Source organism: Podarcis tiliguerta, assembly GCF_965153285.1.
Source record: "Podarcis tiliguerta genome assembly, chromosome: 8".
NCBI lineage: Eukaryota > Metazoa > Chordata > Lepidosauria > Squamata > Lacertidae > Podarcis > Podarcis tiliguerta.
The window spans coordinates 34,212,699-34,234,944 of NC_139541.1; the positions used below are offsets into that span (position 1 = coordinate 34,212,699).

The 22,246-nt window shown below is 42.0% G+C and overlaps 1 protein-coding gene across 2 annotated transcripts in view; it reads right to left on the reverse strand.

Moving 5' to 3' along the window:
* CDH13 (cadherin 13) overlaps positions 1 to 22,246 on the reverse strand; it is a 671,873-nt gene that overhangs the window by 16,043 nt on the left and 633,584 nt on the right. For both annotated transcript variants that reach the window (XM_083451872.1, XM_083451873.1), the window contains exons 11-12: positions 20,946 to 21,088; positions 866 to 1,096 (exon numbers count right to left, since the gene is read on the reverse strand). In XM_083451872.1, coding sequence (XP_083307998.1) covers positions 866 to 1,096; positions 20,946 to 21,088 — 374 coding nt within the window. The remainder of the gene's footprint in view (positions 1 to 865; positions 1,097 to 20,945; positions 21,089 to 22,246) is intronic.

Consider the following 22,246-nt stretch of genomic DNA (forward strand, 5'->3'; position numbering starts at 1 on the left):
ATTTTTGGACAGTTTTATAACAGTCTGAGTCAACCTCAGAGCCTATCAGGGAGACTTTGGCCAGGATTTGTGTATTGTGGCCAAAGGCAATGCTTTCTACAATAGCATCAGAAAATTCTTACTGCTTGGCCATTTCCCACTACCAAGATTGGACAGTTGGACTGTCTTCAGGTTGTATTTCAGCACATTGGTCCCACTTTCAAATGAGCTTCAGGTGCTTTGTTGCTTTTCAAACAAAACAGAGGCACTTGAATGAAGCGGGAAGCTGCACATCTGCCACACCATACAAATAACACAAATTGCTCCCCACAAAAAATCCTGGGAAATGTAGATTTAATGGTACTGGGAAATGTAGCTCTGGCGGAAATGGTATGCTTCAACCATGCAAAAATTGTGCTTTACATATATGGGGTGTATGTGTGATCAAAGCTTTTTTGTGAGGTGGAGGCAGACTTGGAAGCAAAACACAAATCCCAGAAGGAAGAAGAGGAAAATATGAAGAAAATGCTTAGTAGCAAAGTTTAATGCTGTTTGGTACTACTGGTATTGCTAGCTAGGGATGATGGGGGAGGTAGTCCAAAAACAGCTGGAGATCCAAGTTTGGGAAACTTGGTATAATATATTGAATTGGAATCTCAGACATAAATACTGAGAAATTTTTAAGGATGACCAGTTTTATATATAACAGTTGATTACAGATAAGAAAGTAACCTTAGATATAATGGAAATATCGGACAGAATGGTTGAGAAATTTAACAAAGATCCATTTTGTGGATAACAGTTGGGGATGGATAAAAGGTGTGGGGAGAAGAGAGAACTTAAAAGATTGAATAATGGAAGGGAGTACTATTTCTAATATACTTACTGTTGATTCTTGTGATTTTCCATACTTTATCTTGTCCAGACTGCTTGCTCAACTCAAATTTAAATGGTTCAGCATTAGGATGAATATCCTTGTCTAAGGCTCCAAAGATGACCTTCACATCTTTCGCATCTTCACAGACAGATGAAACCGCTTGATAAAGAGAGGGGGCGTTGTCGTTAACATCTTCCAAAGTAATCTGCAGTGTCCCTGTCCCTGTTGCAGGAGGGCTACCTATGGAAAAAGTAGCAGAGTTTTGTGAATTGGACATTTATGTACACTGTACAGTGGTATCTTAGTTTACGAACTTAATCCGTTCCGGAAGTCCGTTCTTAAACCAAAGCATTCTTAAACCAAGGTGTGCTTCCCATAGCAGCGGGGGACTCAATTTACAAATGGAACATACTCAACAGGAAGTGAAACATGTTCGTATTCCAAAGACAAGTTCACAAACCAAAACACCTACTTCCGGGTTTGCACCATTCTTAATCCAAGTTATTCATAAACTACGCTGTCCTTAAACCAAGGTACCACTGTATTGCATTATCAAGACATCCATCAGCCAATGCTATACATTTTAATGCTGTGTTTCCTTCTGGTGAGCATTGGCCCTTCTAAATGCAGGCACTATTTTCATCCCCACTGCATTCTATCATTGGCAACAACAACAGCAACAACAACAACAACAACAACAACAACAATAATAATAATAATAATATTCCATCAATAAATCAGTAAATATAAGAGAAATGAAAAAAGCCATATTGTGGGTAAGCATTACACAGAGCATTAATAGTGCAATCTTACGCATGTTTGCTCAAACTGTGAAGTCAATGGGGTTTAATCACAGGTAAGCATGCAGTTAAGGGCAATTTCAAACTAAAAGTAATTCCATAATTCCTGGAACTGACCTTAGATTAGCCTTGCTTGGAGGCTGGGTTTGTGGTTAGGTACCTTACCAACAGCTTTTTGAAAACCAAAGTACACTGTGTCACCTGGATCATCTCTAACTATATGCGTGTTGACATTCTCAAAGAATGCTGATAGCTTAGTGAGGCAGGACTTGCCCTTGCAGAAGCCATGCTGACTCAGCTTCAATACGGCTTATTCTTCTATATGCTTGGTTATTTTATCGTTAACAGTATTTCCCACTAGTTTTCCAGGGACAGACATTTCTGGGACAGAAATGCCCTTGCTGCTGACATCTTGCTCTCTCCCAGTCTTTTTCTTCACTCTCCCTCCCAGGGAACCTGCATCAGACACACCAACAGGTGCCTTAAAAAAAATGCTGGTGATAGTACATTCCTGTTTTCTCCAGTGCGAGGCTATCTGCCCCACCCAGCTCTTTATTGGAGTGGAACTTGAATCTTTCAGAGGGCCTAGGATGCGACTGTCTTGGTAGCTGTTGACATCCACCTACACCCACAGCAAGATTGTTTCTTCTCAGTTTTGTTTAGAGAGGCAAGGACAGCAGCAAAACAGTGGAGAAATAGCTCCTTCTATTGAAGTGTGTGTGTGTGGGGGGGGGGGGGGGAGAGAGAGAGAGAGAGAGAGAGAGAGAGAGAGAACAGGTTTCATGCAACTGACAGCCAATGCACTTTACACCTATGCTGGAAGTAAGCAGACACAGAGGTTGAGAGGGTAGTTTATACACCATGTGGCCAGTGCAATCTGTCACTCAGTGTCTGAAACAGATCCCCTGGAGGTACTGTGAGAACCATATAGACACTTGTCTTCTGGGAGCAGAAGTAAGACCAGCACCTCATTCTACTTAGGCCAACAAAGGGCTGACAGGTGTTAATAACTTTCCATCAGTTTCCAAAGTTGATCCAAGGGCCTTATATAAAGGTGAAAAGTGTGATTTCTCATTACTACTCACTTTTGCCACACACACGCTCTTTCAAAACAACTGTTTTCAGAAGTAAACACATGCACTTGCATGTATCTTCTGTGTGCTCTTGGAATATTTCCTCCACTTCAATAAAAATAATACAAATTGCAAAGCATTCACACAGTATTGGGGGTGGGGAGCAAGTGCGACGGGCTGTGGGCTCCTTTGTGCAGCAGACTGGAAGTGTAGATGGGGAGGGCAAGCACAGGCAGTCCTTTCAGTTTCATCTTATAACTGTCTCCATGCAGTCCATGGTTCACATAATTCTTTCCCCATGTGATACATAGGTACATATGTCAATGGAGAATGAAATGACTTCTCTGTGCCACCACCAAGACAAAACATTCTCAGACAGTAAGGGATCCTCACATCTCTCAGCTACAAATTACCATAAAATCCAGAAGGCACAGACACAGTTCTGGGGTACTATTAGTGCACTGTTTGTGCATTGAATCCATCAAACATGCTGCTGGCTTGCTCTGCTCTGAGAGCCAGTGTGGTGTAGTGGTTAAGAGTGGTGGACTCATAATCTGGGGAACTGGGTTCGCCCCTCCGCTCCTCCACATGCAGCTGCTGGGTGACCTTGGGCTAGACACACTTCTCTGAAGTCTCTCAGCCTCATTCACCTCACAGAGTGTTTGTTGTGGGGGAGGAAGGGAAAGCAGAATGTTAGCCGCTTTGAGACTCCTTTGGGTAGTGATAAAGCAGGATATCAGATCCAAACTGCTGTTCTTCTTCTCTTAAACAGTGGTTACTGTTGTTCTTTGGGACTGGGAGGGTCAAAGTACAGAGACCAACAGTAGTTTGGTCCAGTGCTAATAGTGGACAGAGCCACCTGCTGATTGGTTGTAAGTATGAAGGCAGGCAGGTGGGGTCTGGATGAGGGAGCTGGATGAGGAGAACAACACAATGTCCGCCGCATCTGAATGCCCCCTAAGTCACAAAGTCCCAAGAACCCTGCTGGAGAAACAGACATGCCTACGAAATGGCTCCTGACAAGTTTGGCAGGAAAGGGGGGAAATAATGCTTGCTTTCTTTAGATCTCAAGAAATCACTAACTGTAATAAAATATTAGTTGTTAGGATGATAAATTATCCCAAGGATGACACCTCATCTGTTACAGATACATACATGCATAACAAAGGCAGAATTGTCAGAATTCAAGACTCTCTTTTTCTCTCTCATCACAAGGAGTAAAGGGTTGAATTCCTTTTAATGAAAAAGAAATTATTTCTCCCCCTTAGTGCTGGACTAATTGAATTTTCAAAAAGGCTCCTATACACCCCCCCTTTTTGTTCTTGATATATTATTAAGCCACGTCAGAGGAGAATGGATGAAAAAACAGGCATTTGAATATTTGAAATATGATCATAAAAGACAGTCTTTCATGCACTTAATTAAAACACTATCTTTAATTCAGTGTATATTATTTCCACTGGGCTGATACTATTTTCTGCTATGCCCTCTTTTTTATCTTATATTAACAAAATGTTGCATTCTTTTTTAAAAAATTAGAACCCAATAGCATTACAAATCTGGCCCTGTTTCTCCATCTGCAGATACCATTTTCATTTGCTCTATCTTGTTTACATGTCATCTTCACCCCCTAAATGTTTTAAGGATCCCTCGGCTAATATGTACAATACAAGGAGCAGAAAATTGCCTCTTGTGTGCTCTGGTGACTTATCATCCATGTGTATTATTTATAACCAATTACATGAAATACACCAGAATTCCAAAAGGAAAACAAGCAAATGTCAAGGTCATAAACTGTAACTGGTTAGCAACTTTGCAGCAAGAAATACATCAAAAGACAAGCTAGAGATAAATAGACACATCCAGGGCTGAATTAACTACTAAGTTAACTATACTATAGTCTCATTATTCGTTCTATTGCAGTTATAAAAGTGTATTTAGGAACTACCTAAATAGCTTTTCTATAGCTATTCGCCTGGCCTTCAATTTGAATTAGCCTGAACTTCTATTCCCTTTCCCTTTTCTTTTCTATGAAGAAACCCTTCTGGGACCTCACATTTAAACTCTTCCCTGGTCTCCTTGCTGGCCCTAGTAGGACCAACCTGGCCAGTTAGCCCTGGTGATCATTTGATGTTTACGGATTGGGGTTTCCCCCCCAAAAAAATGACCCCTGAATTTTTGAATTTTATTGACATTGATGCTGCATTTATGTTGCATTTTATGCTGTTTTTATGCTGTTTTTAAGTCACATTTTAATCAATGTTTTATATTTGATGTTAGCTGCCCTGAGCCCAGTTTTTGAACCGGGAAGGGTGGAGTATAAATAAAAAAAATTTAATAATAATAATAATACTAATAAAGATATGTTAAATATATAATGTACAGTATATGAGACAGTTGGAACAAGTCAACAAAGAGAAGGAATTATCAAGAGTAAGTTTGACATTTTCGTAAGGATGACAGAATGTTTTTGTAATAACAGTACTTAGGACTATCAGCCAATTAAAAAAAAGTCTTAATCAACTAACCAATTAAATCTGCATAAATTGGCATCTTTAAAGAAAAGTTGTTTGAAATGTGTGGGGCATGCTTACTCCACTGGGGCTGGATTAACAGTGCAATCCTATACATAACTACTCAGAAGTAAGGATGCAGATGCATTTGCCATCTAACTTGCAGTTCCTGAAACAGGATGTGAACTGAAATGCAGATATCCTTTGAAATGCAGACTTCTTGGAATTTTTCACTGCAGTTTGCCAACCAAAAGAGGCTGCATTAAAGTTTATGTGTTTGAAACAGGGATGGTGCAAGGTTTCAAAATATGTGTGTGTGTTGGGGGGGGGGCGGGAAGTGTGCAGAAAAAATTATACATGAGCAATATATTTGGCGAAATGGCTTGCAAAAATGCATATATTAGGGAATGTGGGTACAAAATTGTGCATATGAGGACACATGTGCATTTTCATGCATATGAATTTTCAATATCTTTTTCGTGCAAACTGATACAGAAATGCACTTTAGATTGCAAAAACGAGCAATTACTCAGAAGTAAGTCATACTGAGTTCATGGCACTTGCTTCCAACTAAGTGTGTACAGGATTGCAGCCTAAGCTGTTTGCATTTAGGTCCTCTGAAATCAATATTTACACCGATTAACTTAAGTCCCATTGATTTCAGTGGCACTTGGAGTGCAGTTAAGTTAGTCCGACTCCAGCCCATTTTATTTTTATATGGTGAACACATGTCACAGAAAACAGAATCTAAAAAAAAATGCTTTCCCCATGTGAAAGGGAACACCTCTTTTAAGATGTCATCTGCAGTATTTTAAGTACTTAAATTAAAAATATATTGTTATTTAATCAGCTCCTTGAATTATTAGGGTCACCTTTTTAATTAATCAAAATGTTTCTTAGCACTTAAATGCTGCACCCCACCACCAATATGTATATATGTGTGTATTTTGTACAATGCTACAATGTTGTTGAATGCTATAAATGTTCCACGTAAATAATAAACAAATTTCCAGTCATTTATATCCCACTTTCAATCCGGGGGGGGGGGGGAATCTAGCAAAAGTTAGCAGGATGCTAACAAAAGTAAAGTAAATTTTTGACACCAACAAACAGGAAATATAACACTTCAATAAAATACCAACCTTCTTGAGTGTTTTTGCCTGCCTGGAATGTGCCCCTGAACTCTTAACAATGCCTCTTGCTTGCTTGGATACAGGATAGATACAGGATGAGAGTGTATGTAGAAACTAGCCTACCATACAAAGCTAAAGTGTCGCATCCATTCCTTTGCCCACTTTTGCCTCTTGCTCCACCCACCACTGGTCTCTGGCCCTCAGAAGGTCAATTGTGGCTCACCAACTTGGAGAATGACCAGAGATGCTTCTACAGATGATCTTGGGGTCCTTATCCTAGACAGCTATTTTGAGAAATTCTGCTCAACACAGTAGCAAACTAGCTTCACAATAGGTCCATTTACATGTTAAACTGAACACAAGTACAAGTGGTCTTGACACAGGTACAAGTGTTCTTGTGAAAGGATGCGCACTTGCCGATTTGTGCAGTTCACCTGCTGTGCGCTAGTACAGTGGATTTACGTTCATTGGAAGTCACATGAATAAGTGTACAAACATACAGCTCACAGACTGTATACTCACTGAATGGAATGTGTGACACACACACGTACCCCCGGTGTGAAATGGTGTGTAGTGACTGATTTCTCCAGCTTATCTACTGTGTACACAGACTGTACACACTGAATGTTGCATTTGAATTACTGTATGAGCGTACAGCTCAACTATTTAGGCTCATTCACATGTTATGATAATCACAGGTATAAGCAGTCTCTAAAGAGGTACAGGTGTTTGCGTGAAAGAGAGTGCAACTATTGTGTACATGGGTACACAGACTACACTTGTTGAACGATACATTTGACTGACTTTACTCAACAGCTCAACTGTTCGTGTTCATGGTTACACAGGCTGAACACTCATTGAATGCAATGTGCAGACACCCCTTTTGTGTACACAGGTTGTACATGTGTAGAATGTAATCTGTGGTCATAGGACAACCAAGAAACAAAATGCTAAAATGACAGTAAAAATGTGTGCAATTAATAAGAACACAGTAGAGTCAAAAGCAGCCATTTGTGAATACGGAGAGACAGTATTATTAATGAGATTGAATATTTTTGATTAGATCAGGGGGTAGCTTCAAACCGCTAGTTCTTTGTGTCTGGCAATACCATAGAACATTTATCTAAATCCCTTTTCTATGAGAATTTCTTATCAGTGGCAATTAGGAGAAAGGAACTTTAAAGGAACTTTAATCAGAATTTCTAAATTATTCTGGAAGCCCTTCTTAGAGACAAACTTATTGTCATCTCACAGAAGGGGGAAAAGAAAGAAAGAACCATGCTAATGAATTGTATTAACAGAACACTTCTTAAAGCTGTGGTATAGCTGGAAGTGAACATAATCTTAAGAAGTATAAGCGGCTGATCTCACTCTCACAAAATTGCTAGTAATGCGGGGGGGGGGGTGTGTGTGGAGGGAACAGTAAGCAAGTCTAAGGTGACAATTATCTTCTCTGGAAAGCTTGCAGACATTTTGCAAAGGACAGGGTAGATGGAGTGCACAGATGGGAGGTTATTTTTTTCTGGAAACTATCCAGGGCCCACATGCCAGTGATGGTTGGGGCCAGTGGCTAAAGTGGGTAGACATCAGAGGTGGATTTAGGGCAGGGAGACTGGTTCCCCAACACTGGGCACTGAGCTGAGGAGGGTGGCATGCCACAGGGTGTCATAATTATGGCATTGTGCACATACAGAACAGAAGGTGAGAAGTGGGGGGTGGGGACTGAATTTTGGGCTCACACAGAGTGCCGCTGAAATTTGAAAGACCAGAGTCTACGCTTGCTGACATTTAGACAAACAAAAAGCATTTTCAGAGTTCAAGGACTTTGCAGGCCAGGCAGGAACACTTAAGAATGATCTGAAACAAGGGTGGTGATGAGTGCAGCTCCAGTGGATGCGTGGCCTGGAGAGAGCCCAGAGGGCCAGATAGAGACACATGGAGGTCCATGTTCGGCCTTCAGGTCTGAGGTTCCCAAGATGCCTTGTCAGTACTAGTGCCAAGCTATTTTGCACCCTAGGCAATGCTAACTATTTGAATCCCCAATGTTTTTCTAACTTCAGTTTTCAAAAACAGATGTCTCATAGAAATGATAAAGTTCTTCAAATGTAACATATTATCAGGAATTTATAATATGTAACAAAAATTAATCTGTATAAAGCTGTACCCCTCAAAGGTCAGTACTGCACCCCTCTGAGGTTTCCGCCCAAGGCGGCTGCCTAGCCAGCCTAATGAGAGCAACGTCCCTGTGTAGGGTCACAGGGTTTGGCCTGAAGGTACACAAGGCCACCACATTGTTAAAGCTAAGCATGTCTTCTTATGGCCTGGATAGGTGACTTCCTGGAGACCACATCTATGTCACTTTCTTTTCCAAGATGGAACAAAGACATGCTATAATTATAAGATAATGAAGAAGTATAATAACATCACTCACAACTTTATTTGGGGGTGGTTTTGTTCCAACCCAATGAAGGAGGAAGTCTCATGTTGCTTTCTTCCAACAGTGGGAGGGCATTTGCTCTTCACCATGTGGCCTGTTTTGGCTATCTGGCTTGGGGTAGAAGGTTAGACCCTCTTCTGACTCATCCTCCTTCTTTGTAGTGGCATCTTGCTCTCCTACCCTTGTGTAGTGGGGGTCATCCAGATGCCATTCACAGTTAAGTAGGAATTTGTGGGTTGGCTTTTGATAAATTCTATTGGCTTTTGATAAATTCTATTTTCATCCCACCCATATTCAAAAACTGTTGTGCTTCAGTGCAGTTCCAGATTACTTTCACATTGTGAACTGCTCTGCCCCCATTCTGAAACCTCACACTATCCCTGATTCAAACCCATCAGCTTTAATGAAGTCCCCAGAAGTCAGCTATTGGCTTGACAAGTCATTCCATCCTCTTCCCTCTGAAACAATTGCATTGGAAAAATCACATGCAACACCCATTGTACAGAACTCCAATTAAAATTCTCAGATTCAGGAAGCACTTTTGTGCATGTTGGTTGGGGGGACAAAAGTTGCCCAAAATCTATACACTTTTCTTCGTCTTTCTTTCCAATGCTTTCAATGCTTTATATTTCAACCCAGTTCATGTAGGCAGCTCTTTCATAGGAGACAGTGGAATTTATTCCGAATTCACTGCTATGTATCAAAGAGCACAATTTAGGCCTGTGATGACCTTAGTGACCTTGAGCTTAGACTTGGATTTTCCTACCCCGGTGCTCTCATTTCAGCCTTTTCCTTGCCTTTGCTTTTAAGGGATGTGGTGACTGCTACACTCTGTGGGCTGCTTTGTGTATGTATTTAATATCGTTGTGAAAAGAAAGAGAAAGAAGTGCTTCAGAAAATACCCAAAGATGGTTCCGAACTTGATATGTGGCCATCCAACCAAATCCCTAGGTGGATCGAAAAGATGGCACTCCTCTTTTTTAAAAAAATGCTTTTATTAAAAACAACATGCTGTATAGTTGGGGCAGGGAGGAATCTAAATGCTTGCATAAAAGGACTAGAAAGTTGAAATGGTGGGGAAGGGAGTTGCAAACTATCTATATGCAGAAATGTGTCCCTTTGCAAGGTCACACTCGTTTATCAGGTTTATTAACCTAGAATAAAGAAAAGCAATGACAAACTTAAACAGCATCTTAAAAAGCAGAGACATCACCTTGCCGACAAAGGTCCGTATAAGTTAAAGCTATGGTTTTCCCAGTAGTGATGTATGGAAGTGAGAGCTGGACCATAAAGAAGGCTGATTGCTGAAGAATTGATGCTTTTGAATTATGGTGCTGGAAGAGACTCTTGAGAGTCCCATGGACTGCAAGAAGGAAATCAGCCCTGAGTGCTCACTAAAAGGACACATCCTGAAGCTGAGGCTCCAATACTTTGGTCACCTCATGAGAAGAGAAGACTTCCTGGAAAAGCCCCTGATGTTGTGAAAGATTGAGGGCATAAGAAGAAGGGGACGACAGAGGACGTGATGGTTGGACAGTATTCTCGAAGCTACCAACATGAGTTTGACAAAACTGCAGGAGGCAGTGGAAGACAAGAGTGCCTGCCGTGCTCTGGTCCATGGGGTCACGAAGAGTCAGACATGACTAAATGACTAAACAACAACAAAACCTAGAATAAATATATGCCCACAATTCTGGATTAAAAGAATAGAGTTGTGTGCAAAATGTTAGATCTTTACCATCTTCTGCTTTGTATGTCAGCTGTCTATTGTTGGTGAACATTTCTCTAGATCAACATTTCTGGTGAACCTGATGTGGCGAACCTGTGGCCCTCCAGACTAAAAGTCCCTTCATCCCTGAGCCTTGACTGGAGCTGATGAAAGTTGGAGTTCAACAACATCTGCAGGGCCACAGTTCTCCACCTCTGCTATAGACACTTGAGGGTATTTCTTGGTTCAAATCCAGGGGTGGTTCACCTGTGGATTTGTTGGATCTAGTTGTTGTTGGACTCTGGCTCTCTTCATCTCTGACCATTGGCCATGCTGGCTGGGGCCTATAGGAGTTGGAGTCTACTAACATATGGAGGGCTACAGCTTCCCATCACCTGAACCAGGCACTGAAGCCAGCCAAAGCATGGGTAGACAAACTAAGGCCTGGGGGCTGGATCTGGCCCAACTGCTTTCTAAACCTGGCCCGCAGACAGTCTGGGAATCAGCGTGTTTTTACATGAGTAGAATGTGTCCTTTTATTTAAAATGCATCTCTGGGTTATTTGTGGGGCATAGGAATTCGTTCTTTTTCTCTCTCCAAAATATAGTCCGGCCTCCCACAAGGTCTGAGGGACAGTGGACGGCCCCTCTGCTGAAAAATTTTGCTGACCCCTGATACAAAGGAACTGATCGGCTATGAGTACAAGACAAACAAATAGGGAGCTCTGTTGTTCAACACAGAAGAATGAACTCATGTGACTCATGGCCACAGCATGTGGTGAAATAATTAGACCAATCATGGAGGACAGGTCTGCCAATAGTTATTATGCACACACCAGCTAAGAGTGGCCTTGCAGACACTGCTGGGCTACAACTTCCCTAATACCAGATGACTGATCATGCTAACTAAGGCTGAGGTGAGATAGAGTTCAGCAACATCAAGAGCACACCAGGTTATACACCCCTGATTTAATTAGTGGTCTTATTGTATTGTTATGCAGTATTCTTTCCCCCCTGTTGCCTATATTTTTAAAGTAAAATGAAGAGGAAAGAGGAGAGGGAAGAAATTGGTGGTACTGCTGCTCTGGAAGATCTTAACAACCACAGGCATGAACATCACCACAAGACAATGAGCCAACTTTTAACAGACGCGCAAGTGTTAATCAGTCCTCGGTCTTCCAATCTTCTTGACTTGTCCGCCTTACTAGTTGATTTCACTTCATGTGATCCTGTTAATATCTCTGCACTTGACTTAAAATCAATCATTTCTGTGCATCTTCAGCTGATACAAAATGCTCCAATTTAAATGCATTCCTCTCACTTTTGGAAAGAAGCAGATCCATAATGCAGAGCTGAATCTCAGTGTCTCCCCAGCCCACTCCATCCTCCCTAACATATATTTCACTCAACAATTCATAAAAAAACAAACTGCCCTTTAAAACTACAATCACTCATATATTTCAATAATGTGTTCAGTTTCTACATTTGAGTAATTGTACTTCAAAAAGCAAAGCTCTTATCAAATAGCTACTAACGTGCGCCATCCATCTTAAGACCAGTTTGCTGCAAATTAATTTTTCTCTTTCCCCAAACCTGCAGTTCATAGTGACTAATTTCAATGATATTTTCTCTGCAATTCATATTTTGCTAAAACTTAAAATGACAAGTAAAGGCTGAGCATTCCATTTATTTTCCCTCTTCAATTAATAGAGCAATTAAAATAAAGGGTGTAAATGCAGCTTAATTGGGTTGCCATGGCCACTAATTGCCTGATTTCTTTCCAAATAGTGTGTTTTAGGTGGAATCAATCTGCAGTAATTTAATTTCAGGCATCATGATGTATATAAACAGGTTACGGCAGATGGAAAGACAACTCCTAACTGAATTATTAGGCAGCACTTTTTAGTTATTTTGCTTGCATCTTCCTCATATCACCTGTCATTTTCTCTGCATCAAACATGGAGACTGGAAATGAAGATTCACAGAGCTCCAGGAGGGTAATTAAGCTCACCTCTATTTGTTTATCTGCGGCATAGATAGATAGATAGATAGATAGATTAGATAGCATTATCTTCTTAGCTGATCTCTGATCATCCAGAAGGTAAGTTGAAGAAGCCAATTCATGTTCTCCTTTGTAGGCATGAGAGAGTGGGCTTCCATGTCAGTTTAAATAGCCCCCCCCCCCACGCAAGTCCACGGCATACACCAATGTGAGGAACTTTTTCAGTCTGAGGGCCATATTCTCTTCTGAACAACATTCTGGGGGCCACATGCCACTAGTGGGTGGGCCAGAGGTAGAAGTGACAGAGCAAAATTGTACAGAAGGCTGATTTCTACGCACACTCACATAGCCCTCTATGCCCCTCCATCCCGACAAGCAAGGGGCAGTATCAGAATTCAAGGGAACATTTCAGCCTGGCAAATGCATGTGAGAAGGGTGTAAGGTGGGGCTGGTGAGAGGTGTGGCCTAGGGAGAGTTCTGAGAGCCAGATGTGGAGTCCTGGATGGCCACATTTGGCCTCCAAGCCTGAGGCTCTCTAACCCTGTCATAAACCAAATAGCCCCCAATACTGTGGTCAATGGGAAAGTGTGTGCCTGTGTATTCTCTACTAATGGAGATTTAGACAAGCCCACAAATGTTATTAGCCTGCTGGCAGGGCAGGGACAGAAAGCAATGCCCTTCCAACAGTAGCCCTCTGTACTTTTCTAATGCATGTTTTCTTCACACCCACCTGCACAGAATTCCTAGTCGCCTATGGCTACCATAGGCACTTAAATGCAAACCTGCTTTAGTTTGCAGCCACACTCTGCACCTATGTAATCCTAAAAGAGAAGGGTTGTAGCTCAGTGGTGCAGCATGTGCTTTGCATGCAGAAGGTCCCTGGTCTCAGGCATCCCCAGGTAGGACTGGGAGAGTCCCTTATAATAATAATAATAATTTATTATTTGTACCCTGCCCATCTGGCTGGGTTTCCCCAGCCACTCTCGGCGGCTTCCAACAAAGATGAAAAATACACTAAAATGTCACATATTAAAAACTTCCCTGAACAGTGCTGCCTTCAGATGTCTTTTGAATGTCAGGTAGTTGTTAATGCTTTGACATCTGATGGGAGGGCATTCCACAGGGCGGGCGCCACTACCAAGAAGGCCCTCTACCTGGTTCCCTGTAACTTGGCCTCTCGCAGTGAGGGAACCACCAGAAGGCCCTCGGAGCTGGACCTCAGTGTCCGGGCAGAACGATGGGGGTGAGCCCCTGGAGAGATGTTGCTGTGGATGATAACAGAGCTGGATAGACCAGTAGTCCAACGCTCGGTACAAGGCAGATTCCCATGTTCCTATTCTCCCAGCCCACGTTGGTAAATTGGGAAATTTGAGCAACTTTTCTCTTCTTTAAACAAGCCTTCAGTTGATTTATCATATGAGTTCTAGTCAATTCGTCTTATCAGTGACATTTGCATATATTTGCAAATGGGTAAGCATACTTCTGGAATAAGATGCATAGCATCTTTGTTTGCGGATGATGCATGCGTGTGTCACAGCAAGCATCATCTTGGAAGAGGCATTCCATCCTGTGTGACAGAAAGTGGGGGTGGATGGGGAGAGAATACCTGCAGTGTGACAAATAACTTGCAAAAAAGAAATAAATATAAATCTGCTGCCTGGTAACTTCAAACACATTTTAAGTAAATTAAAAGCCTTTAACTGATAAAAAGCTCCAGCAGTGTGAAATTTGAAATCTTATTTAAGTTCAAAGCAGTATCTTAAAAAAATAAATACAAAAAAGTAACAAGGGTCATAGCTCAGTGGTAGAACATCTGCTCTGCATGCATAAGGTCCTTAGAACCCCCAGGTAGGGCTGGAAAACTAACCCCTACCTGAAATTGTGGAGGGCTGTTCCCAGTCAGTGTGCAGACAACACTAGATGAATCAATGACTTAACTCAATATTAGGCAGAATCCTATATTCCTCTGATATTTTGCTTATCTATCATCTATCTATCTATCTATCTATCTATCATCTATCTATCTATTATCTATCTATCTATCTATCTATCTATCTATCTATCTATCTATCATCTATCTATGTATCATCTATCACCTGCAGTTGTGCTCAGGCTGCAATCTTATGGTTCCCCGGAGGACATGCCTGGGTCAATAGGATCTTGTCCTTCATAGATGGAGTAGTTTGTCCCCCTTGCATCTGTGGTGTCCCTGCTCCACTTTCAGTGCACTGATGATGGAGAGGACAAAATGAGGCATGTCTGGGGCACACCAAGGCAGATCAGTGGAGGTTTTTGATTTGCTAGTTCCAAACATGCCACCAGAATTGGGGGGGGGGGGAGAGAAGTATGGCAATTTTGGAGGGAGGGGGAAATCATAAAATCATCTTGGGGACTGAAAAAAGAAAGAAAGACCACCACTGCCTTCACCTTGGTGATGGCCACTAACTTGGATGACTTTAACAGAAGATTAGACAAATTCATGAGGGATAAGGCCATCAGTGGCTATGAGCCACGATGACTAGGGACTCAGCTACACTTGTTGATTATATCATTATAAGTGTGTTATAAACATGTGACACCAGATGGCGCTATAGAGAAGTGATATGTCATGCATAGAAATTTTCATTAAGAGCTTTTATTGCTTTTTTCTATAGCATTTTTAAAAATCTGTATAGATCCAGCTTAGGTTCTACTTCCTCTGTTGGCAGCCGTATGCCTCTGAATACCAGTTGCCGGAAGCCATAGGAGAGGAAAGTGCTCTTGTGCTCAGATCCTGCTTGCAAGTTTCGCACAGGCATCTGGTTGGACACTGTGAAAACAGGATGCTGGACTAGATGGGCCAATGGCCCCATCCAACTAGGCTCTTTTTTTTGTTCAATACCTCCCCATCTTTGTATTTCTCTACCTGTCTAAACCGTATTGGCCTGAATATAAGCCACACTTTTTCTCCAAATTCCAACCATGAAAAGTGAAAGTGTGGCTTAAATTCACGACCTTACAAAAATTGGCTTTTACGATATCGCTGCTGAAACAGACGTATGGTAAAACGGAATGGGTGTGAGTGCCTGCAGAATTTTAAGGGAGCAGCTTATATTTGGGTATTGCCTTTTTCTCTCTCCCCTCCTTGAATTTTAAAGGTGTGGTTTATATTCGGGCTAATATAGTAATCTCCAAAGCACAATATATGTAAGTATATCTAAGGCTGTCCATAGCAACCATGGATTTCCTTTGATGTTTTCTGCTGCTACAGCTCCCACCAACAAGGAAGCAAATCACTTTTAAGCACACTTGAATATGTATTCAAATTTGTTTTCTCTCAGTAGCCAGAAACGTCTAATGCTTTCTGAGTGTTGCCTTTGGCTGTTCCATTTTCAATCCACTCCCAGATTAAACATGGTTTGATCCACTTTAATGTGCTAACTCTGCTTCGTGGAAGTTCCTTCAGAATTTAATTTCTCCCTTAATAGATTAGAGCTTCTGTGTCCACATAAGCCTTTAATAAAAAAAGGGGGAGATAAGAGTACATACACTACAGATAGTGCCTTGACCTTTACAGAAAGCAAGAGACTACAAAGCAAATTAGGACATTCATTGAGGAGAGGGTTATAAAAGGGAGATCCCATCCACAGAAAAGGTCACATTTTATTATCTATGAAATTAAATACTGTGCTCCATCAACTATTCAATAGCAAAGATTTTTCCAATAAGAGTTTAAGGAAGCAAGTCTGTGCACACTTACCCAGGAGTAAGTCCCAATAGACTCAGTGGAGCTCAGTTCTGGCAACATAAGAAGAGCCTGCCGCACAAGGACCAACAAGATACTTCTGGGAAGTCCACAAGCAGGATATGAAGATAACAGCCCTCTTCCACTCACATTCCGCAACAACTAGCTTAGTGTACACTTAGTCTACACTTGCTTACATAACATTGTGTTTGCCCCTTTACTTTACTTAGTTTGAAGCAATCGTTTTGGAGCACCACATAATCTGTCTTTGTTTTCATCACCCAGAACTGATTGGTATCCCCAGCAAACTTAGCCATCTCCCTGCTCATCTCTTGATTCCAAATGTTCTATGAGTGAGCTGAAAGTTCCTCCCAGTTGACTTATTTCCAGGATTTTTTGCATTTCATGATTAATAAGGTTGCATTTCAGCTGACTGAAGATATTTAGTTAATACAAATAATAATGCTCTCTCTCTCTCTCTCGTCACTATCCAAGTAGATAGTTCCACCAGCACAAGACATTTTACCTGCACAATGAACTTCTCTACCCTCTCTTCTCATGCTCCATATATCTTCTCTGGAGGGTTGGAGGAACCACTGGTACAGGTTGACATGTCACACGGTCAGAGGTTAGAGTGGGAAAGTTCCATTGTGCAGCTAAAACTTTTTGCACTAGGGAAATTATTTAGCTGCATACAGCCTGATAATAATAATGATGATGACGATTATGATGAAACAACACAACTAACTGCAATTTTAGACTCTCCTTGAGGCGACACCTATGGGACTGATTTTGGGAGAGTGGCTGTGGAGGTTGTCATTATGACCTCTTGCCCTTCAAATTTTACCACTATACCACTGCCTAGCAGGACTCACAGTCAGGGAGCTTTCTTAGTTCCACTATCTGAAACTCTTTCTTCGCTGAATTTGAACTCAGGGCATTCCGCATGCTGAAAATGGGCTCTGCCATTAAGTCAGGGGTCCTCCCCAGAGGGGATGGGTCTATCTGTTAGTTTCAGTTTCTCTCAGTTTCTCACTGCTCCTAGCTTAAGTTCAGTTCTCGAAATTTCCACATTGATTTAGAAAAAGAAAGCTCTTCTTGAAAATTCAGCAGCTTCCTGCTAAATACACAAGTTTGTATGTCATGTTGACTAACACAATGCATTTCTATGCACACATTACCCTAGTATGTGCATTTTTGCACACAATACTTTGCTGGAGAACTGCACTGAAAAATTTGGAGAAGCAAGGATTTCAAAGGGTGGCTGTGTTTTAGTTTGCATGTTGTTTCAGAAAGTCTGAATTAGGTAGGTTCATGCTTAAATGTGACCTGGATCTAATCTCCCTCCCATCCCAACTTCCTAGTAATATTAAAGGGACAAAAAAACCCCAAAACAACACCGGTATGTTAGCACTGACATTTATAGATGTCACTGCTCTCCCAGAGAGAGCAAAGTATTTCCATTTGATACTCTTTCAGTTAATTTAACCTTCTCTGAAAGATCTAGGAATCATTTCATACTTGCTTTGGATTATCCAAGCGCCAGCCTACATGCATTACGTAGCTCATTGGGAACATAATAATCTTGAGAAAATTAAGCATTAGTGTTGGTTGGCTAGGGAAATTATAGAGGAATAATTTCATTGCATTTGTGCCTTAAGTTTGGTCACAGAATGACAGAGATCAACAATATTCCTTCAAGGAACCAAACCCAGTGGAGGGAATTGACCTAAGCTGATGCTAAAGCGCACCATCACAAATCTTGAGCTAGTCACTTAGTGAACCCTGAACATAACCATCAGCTTGCAGCTGGTTTCCGTGAACTGTAGGTTAAGCTACCCTGCTATTAATAGTCAATATGGCACTAGCTGCAGCTTGAGCTCAAGCAGCTGAACATTGGATCATCCATTCATCACAGTGTTTAAGTTACTGACTTGCACACAGTCAGTAAAACTGTGGAAATGTGTGGTCCTTCAAGTTCTCTGTGAAGGAGAACAGTGAAGGCACTGATGTGCAATTCTCAGAAGCCAAAAGGGCTCTGGATGGAATTGTGGATTTAATTGTACACATAACAGGAGGCCTGCTAGATGGGACCAAAGACCTACTTTGGTTTGGCTCCCCCCCCCCCAAAAAAAGAAAAAAAAACCCACATGGCACTACATGTACTTACTTAGATGTATCAAAGTGAGGCATTATAAAAGCAGATTAACAGTATACACTCAGCGGCAAGGAAAGAGTCAGATGTAGCCCAGGAGCCCTTACAAGGTGAAGGATGGGCAGCTATAACGCTGGTCCAGGGGCAAGGTCTACAAGTCCCAGATTAGTAACCTGAGTTTCAGGGCTGCACAGAATCTCTGCAGTTGTTCCAGCAAGTTCCCCAGCCTACCTGACAAGCTTTTAAGCAGTGGCAGAGAATGTCCACCTACTCATGAGAATTCATTGGAACTCCTGGACTAAAGTTGAGCGCTATGTCTAGAGGGATGCATCTCCTTTGAAGGCTGCCTTTCTGCTGTAGTTGAGAGGTGGGGAACATTAGACCTGTGGCCAAATGCAGCTCACCACATCTGTCCGGCTCCCAGAACCCAACCCAGGACTCTAGCACTGCTCTACATACTCCTTGAGTATCTTTGCCCAGCTATGATTGAGTCCTTGAACTCTGATAATGCCTCTTGCTAGTCAGCAAGGAGGACAGAGACAGGTGTGTGGGCTAGAGCATGGGCAGAAATTAGTAAAGGTAAAGGTACCCCTGCCCGTACGGGCCAGTCGTGTCTGACTCTGGGGTTGTGCGCCCATCTCACTTAAGAGGCCGGGGGCCAGCGCTGTCTGGAGACACTTCCGGGTCACGTGGCCAGCGTGATGAAGTTGCTCTGGCGAGCCAGCACCAGTGCAGCAAACGGAAACGCCATTTACCTTCCCGCTATAAAGCGGTACCTATTTATCTACTTGCACTTAGGGGTGCTTTCGAACTGCTAGGTGGGCAGGAGCTGGGATGGGAAGACGGGAGCTCACCCCGCCACGGGGATTCGAACCACCGACCATGCGATCGGCAAGTCCTAGGCACTGAGGTTTTACCCACAGCGCCACCCGCGTCCCTTCCAAACTAGCCCACTCTAAAAGGTTAACACTGGCATTTCCAACACCATCCACTTTTGCTCCGTGCCCTACCCACAGGTGGCATGTGGCTGCTGGCAGGTCATCCAGAAGTGAAAGCAGCCTTGGGTCTGAACAGGGTTCCCCCTCCCTGCTGCAGTCATTGCTCCAAGTGTATGAACATTCATCTCCTCCTAATACCAGCTTCCTACACATTGCTTTGCAAACAGCAACTTATGGTTCTAATCACATTACAGCTAACACAAACACTCGACAAAAGATGCATTATCCAAAACCAACAAATGTGGAATGCGGAATAATTTCAATAGCATTTTTTTTTTTTTTAAATGTCTCCCACAGAAATGGCTCTGCGAGAGACGTACATTTATGAATATCCGAGTAAATCACCATGGCAAAGGGGACCTTCTTCCTGCTCTCCGTTTTGCATTTTAAAGCCATATTCTTGTCAAAACCTTGCAAATGTTCCCTTGTACTGACTCGTGCAATATGAAAAAGATGGTAAAATTACCCTCTTAAAAAGAGCATTTCACAATTCATCGCTGCAGCTAAAAAACCAGCTGCATCCCCGAGAAGTGTTAAGCATATTAGCTTTTCTAACATTACACACAAAGCCCTTATTTATTTTGTGCCTTTCAGCTGTTCAGGAAAAGGCAGCATCTCTCCCTCCCATCTCAGGCTTTAATGTGCGACAAAAGTAACTTGCAATGAGTTTTCATAAAATCCTTCCAATTTAGATTATGTGCGACAGAAGGAACCTTAATCCACAAAATATGTTTAAAATATTGCATTTTAACAAGGGGTTTTTAATTGTCTTTTCAATGCAATTGCTATTATACGTTAAATGGGATAGTCTCTGGTGTGTCAAGCTAGTTATTGGAACTGTGGTGCTAGGGGCTTGAAATCATTTCTTTTTTTTTGGGGGGGGGGCAAAATTAAATCTGTTAATGCTAATATATCCAACCTCCTGAGGACTGGTCTGTAGACCTTTATTTTCTTCAAGAAATACATCCTCACAATGGGGATGCTCCTTTCTAACAGAGTCAAAGCTGAAAAGCAATCTCTCAAATGACAATCTTTTTGAGAACATTTCTGAGATTTTTCTTTTGCTGGATCCACTGGAAAAAGAAGACGGCCACTTTGCAAATGTATAATAGATGGATGAATGAAGGCAAGAGGCATTGGCTGCTTGTTTGTGAATGGATGTGCATGAATGGATATGGAAACATGGGAAACTATCTCATACCAAATCAGACTGTTAGTCCATCTAGCTCAGTATTGTTCACAGCAGGGGTGGGGGGCCTTGGACCTCCTAGATGTTGCTGAACTACAACTCCCATCAGCCCCAGCAAGCGTAGTCAATGACCACCAATGATGCTTTTGTTGAGCTGCTGCAGTCATCTAGTTTGAAAGCTTCCCAGTGGGACATCTAGTTGGCCACTGTGAGAACAGGATGCTAGACTAGATGGGCCACTGGCCTGATTCAACAGAGCTGTTCTTAATGATTCTTCAGGAAACTGTGACATACAATGAATGGGATGAAAAGCATGTCAACCAACCACTTTCTTCTTTCATCAATTGCCATTACTCACCATTATCTATTGCCAGTAAGTGTGCAGTGTACACATTGTTGATAACAAATGGCGATTCACGATCAAGGACACCCCTGGTGCGAATTGTACCATTCGTAGGGTCAATTTCCAACCATTCAGCTGGATCTTTGTTAATGGAGTACCTAGGGGGGAGGAAAAAAACCCAATAATCAGCTGTGAATTGAGTTCAATTAATACAAAACTTACCTTGAGCACAGGCACCATGGGGCTCAATTTAGAGGCTTCACACTTTGAATTGCAGTTCCCAGTTTCACAAAGCAAGGAGGAAAAAAATGCATACCATTCCAGCTGTTTATCAGATACCTTTCTGAAATGTGCAATCACCACTGGCCATATAAGAATTTGAGTTTACAAGAAAATGACACAGGCAACCCCCATAACCTAGCCATTAAGCAAGGCAGAAATTAAAGATCAGTCAATGGACACTTAATGAGGGATGTGATGTGGCAAACAAGTCACAAGAATGAAGTCAAGTAAGGGTCAGTTCAGACACAAATTGTGATCTTGTATGACATGTGGACAATCCATCTATCCATCAAACAGACATCTATTGTCTAGAATGGGGAAGTTATACATATCAAGGGCTGGGAGCATTAATGATGGACGTGTGCCACATGACACTTGTACTGTTTGCATTAAAGGGCATCTGTGCCCCTTGTTACCTGCCATTTTTGACATTGTTTTGTATAATTTCACACACTTGTCTGTCTCTCATTGTCATCATAACTTGCTGATTTCCATAATGTGGAAGACTAACTGCTGAGAGGTCTGTGTTGATTTGGTAACTGGTTGGGATGGAAAGATGGTCTGTAGCAAGAAAATACTTCTTTTAGGCTCTGCTTGAGTACAGTGGGGTCACTGGAAGCTGCATTACACTGTGTCAGACCATTGGTCCATCTACACCAGGGTTTCCCAAACTTGGGTCTCCAGGTGTTTTTGGACTACAACTCCCATCGTTTCTAGCTAGCAGGACCAGTGATCAAGGATGATGGGAATTGTAGTCCAAAGACAGATGGAGACCCAAGTTTAGGAAACCCTGATCTACACTGAATGGCAACAGCTCTCCAAGGTTCTAGGCTAGGGTTTCTCTACTTGAAGATGCTGGGAAGTGATGTGGGACTTTCTGGATGCAAAGTAGATGCTCTCCCACTGAGCTATGGCCATTCCTGGAGCCTTTGGTCCACGAAGAAAATTCCAACCAGTTACTAAATTGATGCAAACGTGAAGCAGCTATTGACTGAATGAAAGTTGGGTGGTTTGTAATATGCATGTAGTCAACA